This window comes from Rhinolophus hipposideros, assembly GCF_964194185.1.
Source record: "Rhinolophus hipposideros genome assembly, chromosome: 3".
In the NCBI taxonomy this organism is placed as follows: Eukaryota; Metazoa; Chordata; class Mammalia; order Chiroptera; family Rhinolophidae; genus Rhinolophus; species Rhinolophus hipposideros.
The window spans coordinates 46,230,291-46,237,997 of record NC_138049.1 but is presented as its reverse complement, the minus strand read 5'-3'; the positions used below and the strand labels follow the sequence as shown (position 1 = coordinate 46,237,997).

General features: G+C 34.9%; 1 protein-coding gene across 1 annotated transcript; it reads left to right on the top strand.

The window, feature by feature from the left end:
- Window positions 1-5,790: 5,790 nt before the first annotated feature.
- Window positions 5,791-6,162, top strand: LOC308496177 (small ribosomal subunit protein eS24-like; the record flags this gene model as incomplete). Its single annotated transcript, XM_081044967.1, has 1 exon — window positions 5,791-6,162. The coding sequence occupies exon 1, from the start codon at window positions 5,806-5,808 to the stop codon at window positions 6,160-6,162; it is 357 nt and encodes a 118-aa protein (XP_080901093.1). The 5' UTR covers window positions 5,791-5,805.
- Between the last annotated feature and the right edge of the window lie 1,545 nt (window positions 6,163-7,707).

Sequence of the window (7,707 nt, the reverse complement as noted above, 5' to 3'; positions counted from 1 at the left end):
AGTGGTAAAGACTAAAGGAGAGAAGGGTGAACTCATAGAAACAGAATAAAACAGGGGCTGAAGGAGGTGGAGAATGGGGAGAATTTGATAAAAAGGTACAAACTTTCAGTTATAAGATAAAGTCTGAGAATCTAATGTATAACTTGGTGTCTATAGTTGATAATACTGTATTGTATAATTGAAATTTGCTAAGAGAGTAGAACATAAGTGTTCTCACACACAAAAAAGGTAAATATATGAGGTGATATAAATATCATATATAAATATCATATAAATATATGATATATAAATATCATATAAATATCATCATTTATATGATACAAAATACATATGTATCAACTAAGTATCATGGGAATCTGTTCACAATGTATACATACATCAAATCACATTGTACACTTAAAATATATTTTATTTGTCAATTATACCTTATTAAAGGTGAAAAAAGAATGAGGGACAGAAAGAAAGAGAATGCTGGGAAAATTCTAGGTAGAGAGGTGGACACCAGATCATAACTGACCTTAGATGCTATCATTAAAAGATTTTGAGCAGAAAAACAAAGATTTTGTATAATCAGATTTGCAATTTAGAAAAAGCTCTGTGATTAAATACAGAAGCAGGGAAATCTATAGGAAGATCATTATAAAAATCTAGGCTATATATATACATATATGTATATACTTACAAGAAGCGGAGTACAGCATTAGGAATAGAGACAGTGGAAATGTAATGGCTCAGTGCGATGTCAGAGGGATAGTGGATGGGAGGAGGGGGGTTCACACAGTGTGAAGGATATAAATGATAAACGTCTAAGTATTGCTTTGTCTTGTGCACTTGAAACTAATAAAAAAAAAAATCTGGCAAGGGATGAGGAAAGTCTGACCCAAGATTGCAACAGGCTAGGAAGAGAAGAGGGTCAGACAGGATAGATTTTTCAGCCTGTAAGTAACAACTGAGGGAAAATTGAAGTATTGAGGGTTGGGGTTAAGATTGTGGACATTGGAGTCAGCTCACATGAAGTCAAGTCCCATCATCTGCTACTTATTGACTGTTAGCATTGGACAAGTTGCTTAATCTCTTAGTATCTCAGTTCTCACATCTGTGAAATAGAGATAAAAATACTACTTGCCTCACAGGGTTGCTGGGATGATCAATTAAATCAACAAAAGTAAAACACTCAGAACAGCCTACCTGGCACAGACTAAGCACCCCTTGAATGTGGGCTATTATTAGTAGTATTGTGTACAGAGAAAGAGGAAGAAGAGCAGTCTAGGAGAACAACTGAGTTTGAGAAATAGCCATGTCTCTTTCAGATTTGTACCTTTTCTTAGGGCAGAGTCTTTATCCCTGGGTGTGGTCTTTTTTGTTAAGATGTAGCCTTTCTTAGGTCTCAGTTGTATGCTGTGGTTCTTAGTCAGTTTTCTCTGTTCTGCTGGGCCCAGACTCCTAGATCTCCTAGCACTCAACCCTCAGCCCAAAAGCACCTGCCTCTTCAGGCCTCATGATGTCTCACCCTACACGCTGCACCCTCCAGCACTCCATGGCCAGGACCCAAGGGGAACTCCTGTTGTGTGTCTCTTCCCACATGTTAGAGACCCCTCAGCAGCCCCCAAATCTGATCTCTGCCTCCACCACACAGTAAAATTGTAGCTTTCCACTTGGCTTCTCCCTCTCTACACAAAGATCTAGAAGTACCTAGGCAGAAAGTAGGGAGAGGAGAGGGGAGAGGTGGCATGTGGAGCTGACTTTGGGTGTTTCACTTCTCCCAGTGAGCACGAAGTTGTGGTATCTGTTGACTAATGCCTGCATATAGTTGTTTCATATATCTAGCCTAATTGTACTGTTTACGGCTAGAAGATAAGTTTGTTATCAGTCACTCTGTCATGGCTAGATGCAGAATTTCTATCTTCAGTCCCTCATCAGGGAGATGTAGTTAATCCAAGCATATGACTAAAAAAGATCATTTATATATCAGTGTATTACGTGGTATTTGTCACAAAGTAGATACACTATAAATGTGATTTTCTTTATTCTTTGACTTTATATTAATTGACTACGATAAAACAACAAAAATATCACACCTAAGCATATATGAATAAAACTCTTGAAATCAAAGATAAAGAGAAAACTTTAAAAACAGCCAGAAAATGTACAACCTGAAACCATAAAACTCTTAGAAGAAAATAAAGGGAGTAAATTTGCAGACATTACCTTCAGTAATATTTTTACTGATATATCCCCTCAGGCAAGGGAAGTAAATGAGAAAAATAAACATATGGGATTACATCAAACTAAAAGTTTTTTCATGGGCAGCAGGTTGGCTCAGTGGGTTAGACCACAGGACTCATAACACTAAGGACGCTGGTTCGATTCCCACATGGGCCAGTGAGCTGCGCCCTCCACAACTAGAGTAAAAACAAAGACTTAACTTAGAGATGATGGGTCCTAGAAAAACACACTGTTCCTCAATATTCCCCAATAAATAAATAAAAAACACAATGTTTTTTTCATAGCAAAGGAAACCATCAATAAAACAAAAAGGCATCCTACTGAATGGGAGAAGATATTTGTCAATAATACATCTGATAAGGGGTTAATATCCAAAATTTATATAAAAAAAAAACTCATTAAACTCAACACTAAAAAAACAAACAACCCAATTAAAAAATGGGCAGAGGACATGAAGAGACATTTTTCTAAAGAGGACATACAGATGGCCAACAGACATATGAAAAAATGCTCAACCTCATTAATCATTAGAGAGATGCAAATAAAAACCACAATGAGATACCACCTCACTCCGGTCAGAATGGCTATCATTAATAAATCAACAAACAAGTGCTGGTGAGGATGTGGAGAAAAGGGAACCCCTGTGCACTTTTGGTAGGATTGCAGATTGGTGCAGCTACTATGGATAACAGTATGGAGGTATCTCAAAAAACTGAAAATGAAACTACCTTATGACCCAGCAATTCCACTCTTACGTATCTATCCAGATAAATCCAAGACACTAATTCAAAAAAATTAATGCACCCTTATGTTTATTGCAGCACTATTCACAATAGCCAACACTTTGGAAACAACCAAAATGCCATCAGTAGACAACTGGATTAAAAAACTGTGGTACATTTATACAATGGAGTATTACAGCCATAAAGAAGAATGAAATCTTACCATTTGCAACAATATAGATGGACTTAGAGAACATTATGCTAAGTGAAATAAGTCAGACAGAGAAAGACAAACACCATATGATCTTACTCATATGTGGAATCTAAAGAACTGAATAAATGAGCAAAGTAATCAGAAATAGTGTCAGAGATATATAGAGGAAAAACTGAGGGTTGCTAGATGGGAGGGGGGAAGAGGGAGAAGATGAGGGGATTAGAAAGCACAGTCGGTAACCACAAGATTGCCACAAGCATATGAAAGTTTGGGGAATATAATCAATAATGTAAAACTTTTGTAGGGCAACGAATGGACACTTGTCCCATTAGGGAGACCACTTCATGGATGGTGAAGATGCCTGATCACTGCACTGTACACCTGAAGCTGATGTTGAATAATACTGTATGTCAACTATAATTTAATATATATATATATATATATATATATATATATATAGTCACGAGATATGAAGTACAGAATAGTGAATAGAGTCAATGGAATTGTAATAGATATATATGATGTCAGAGGGGCAATAGATTGGGGGAGAGGGGTTATTACTTTGTGAGGGGTGAGATGGCTTACTGTTACATTGTTTTGTACACCTGAAACTAAAAAAAAAAAAAAAAGGAAAAAAGAACCAGAAGAAAAGTTATTATAAGATATACAGACGAACAATGATAAGAATACTGACTGACTTCTCATAGGAAATAATGGAGGCCAGAAGGATAATGAAAGGAAAGTCTCAGCTAGTTTTCAGAAAAATAAGTCTGAGAGAATTAAGTGCCAACAGAACTGTGCTATAAGGAATGCTAAAGGAAGTTCTTTAGACTGAAAGGAAATTATATCAGATGAAAAGTCAGATCTACAAGAAGGAATGAAAATTACTGGAAATGGCAAATATGTAAGTAAATGTAAAAGACTACCCTTTTTTATTTTCCTAACTTCTTTAAAAGACAATTAACTGACTTTTTAAAGAAAAAAATTATATTTTTATGGGGTTTAAAACACAAGTTAATATATGATAATAACACAAAAGAACAGAAGGAGGAATAAATAGAATATTCTATTGTGAAGTTCTTACATTATAAGTGACATGAAACAACACTAATTCTAAGTAGTCTGTGATAAGTTATGGATGCATGTTTAAAACCCCCAAGCAACCATTAAGAAGATAATCTAAGAAGGTATAGCTAAAACCCAAAAGTAGGCAGAAAAGTGCAAAGGCACAAATACAAAATGGGCATAGAAAGTTAATACCAAGACGACTGACTCAAACCCAATCATATCAATAGGGACATGAAATGTTAAAAAGTCAAATATTCCAATTAAAAATCAAAGACTGTCAGAATGGATTAAAATAGCAAAATACAAGTATATGCTCTTCATAAGAGATACATTTTGAAATCAAAGACCAAGAACGGTTGAAAATAAAAGGATGGAAAAAAATATGCCATACAAATAGTATAGCATAAGAAAGATGGTATGGTTATGTTAATATCAAACAAAAGAGACATTGTGAGTTGAGTTGCATCACCTTTGTTCTCCCGAAAATCCTATGTGGAAGTCCTAACTTCCAGTACCTCAGAATATAACCGCACTCAGAGATAGACTCTGGTAATTAAGTTAAAGTGAGGTCAGTTAGGGGGCCCTAATCCAATCTGACTGGAGTCGTACAAGGAGATTAGGACAGACGTATACAGAGGGAAGACCTGTGAAGACACAGGGAGAAGATAGCCATCTACAAGCCAAAAACAGATGCCTCAGAAGAGACCAGCTTCCCAACATCTTGATCTGAGACTTGTAGTCTCCAGAATAGAGAGAAAATAAATTTCTGTTGTTTAAACCGCCAAGTCTTTGGTACTTTGTTATGGCAGCCCTACCAAATAGTAGATTTCAAGACAAGTGAGTAACAACAGATAAAGAGAAACATTTCATAACGAACAATGGGATATTTCATGAAGGAGACATAATAGCCTTAAACGGACATGTACTTAAATAACAGAGCTTTAAAATACATAGAACAAAAGCTGATAAAACTAAAGAGAAATAGACAGATTTGCAATTATAGTTGGAATTTTTTACACTCCTCTCCAAGTAATTAGTAGAACAAGTAGACTAAAGGTCAGCAAGGATGTGAAATAATTAAACAATTCTAGCAATCAACTTAACCAAATTGACATTTACAGACCTTACAATGAACCACTGCAGAATATGCATTCTCTGAAGTGAATGTGAAATCTTTAATAAAATACATCAATTGCCAGGTTATAAAGTAAGTTTCAGTAAATTTCAAAGGAATGACCCCATAACAGAGTATATTTTCCTACCACAACAAAATTACATTAAAAATTATTACCAATAATATATCTAGAAACTCTTCCTAAATATTTGAAAATTAAGCAACACCCTTTTAAATAACATATCCCTTTCCTCTGGACCAAAGAAGAAATCACAAGAGAAATTAGAAAATATTTTAAATCTACTGAAAAAAACATACCAAAACAGCACTTACAGAGAAATTTATAGCTTTAAATACTTATATTGGAAAAGACGAAAGCTTTAAAATCAATAATCTAAAAATAATCTAAGGAAGGCCCGCTGCCATCATGAACGACAATAACTATTCGGACCAGGAAGTTCATGACCAATAGACTACTTCAACGGAAACAGATGGTCCTCGACGTCCTTCACCCTGGGAAGGCAACAGTACCTAAGACAGAAATCAGGGAAAAACTAGCCAAAATGTACAAGACCACACCAGATGTCATCTTTGTATTTGGATTCAGAACCCATTTCGGTGGTGGCAAGACAACTGGCTTTGGCATGATTTATGATTCCCTGGATTATGCAAAGAAAAATGAACCCAAACATAGACCTGCAAGACATGGCCTGTATGAGAAGAAAAAGACCTCAAGAAAACAGCGAAAGGAACGCAAGAACAGAATGAAGAAAGTTAGGGGGACTGCAGAGGCCAATGTTGGTGCTGGCAAGAAGTGAGGTGGAGATTGGACAACAGAAGGAGTAAAGATTCGTCAGTGACTGGTGATTGAGCAGATTTTTCATGAGAGGACTAATAAATTAAGTACTTTTATGTGAAAAAAACAAAAAAAAATTAAAAAAGTAATAAAGAATAAATAAATAAAAATAATCTAAGTCTCCATTGAAGAATTCAGAAAAACCATCTAATTAAACCAAAAATATAAGAAAGTAGAATAAAAACAGTAAGAGAGAAAATAAACTGACAAACCATAGTGAAATTATCAAAGTCAAAGGTAATTCTTTGACAAGTTTTATAAAATTAGTAAACCTCCAGAAGACTGATGAGGAAAAGGGAGGGAGAGAGAGATTGAGAGAGATAGAGATGAAGACACACATAGATAGAGACAGAGATAGAGAGAGAGAGAAAGAGAGAGAGAGGGAGGGAGAGGGAGAGGGAGAGGGAGAGAGGGAGAGAGAGGGAGAGAGGGAGAGAGGGAGAGAGAGAGAGAGAGAGAGAGAGAGAGAGAGAGAGAGAGAGAGAGAGAGAGAGAAGACAAATTTCTAGTATAAGGAATAAAAGATGGGACACCACTAAAGACCCTGCAAGCAAAGGATAATGTAAACATTTTATGACATTTTATGTCACTAAATTTGACAAGTTAGATTAAATGGATAAATTGTATAATATTTCCCAAAACTGACACAGGAAGAAATTTATTTTTAAAAATGAATATCTTCTATTTTAAGGAAATTGAGTTTGCAATTACAGACCTTTCCACTAAGAAAATTATCCCAGATAAGTTCACTGGTAAATTCTATTAATGTTACTAACATTATACAAACAAAATCCATCAGGAAACAGAGAGGAGGAAACATTTTTCAATTTATTTTGTGACACCTTCATAATCCTGATACAAAAATCTAATAAGGACATTATAAGAAAAGAATATTACAGATCAATACTCCCTACGAACAGAGATGCAAAAATGCATACAGAAAACTATTAGTAACTAAAACCCAGCAATATATGAAAACTGTCTACCATAACCAAGGGGGGTTAATCCCCAAGACAGAAAGGTGGTTTAACACTCAAAAACAAATCAATTAATCTACCACATTAGTAAAATATGGAGAAAATTATGATTACTTAAATAAATGGAGAAAAACCATTTGGAAAATTTTAACACTGATTCATTATAAAAACTTTGAAAACTAAGAAAATAAGGAAGCTTCCTCAATTTGGTAAAGCTGACACCATACTTAATGAAGAAATATAGAATGTGTTCCATTATGACTGAGAACAGAAAGAATGTCCACTTTTATCACTACAATTCAACACTTTACTAGAGGTCCTAGCCAGTGCAATAGGGAAATAAAAAGAAATACATAACAAGGACATCAAAAAGGAGTAAGTAAATCTTTATTCAAAGACAACATGATTGTGATTATAGGTAATCTTAAGGAATCTACAAAAAATTACTAGAACTAATAAGTAAATTTAGCCGGGTTGCAGAATACAAGATCAATAAGTCACAAATCAGTTGTTTCTTTTTTATATTCTAG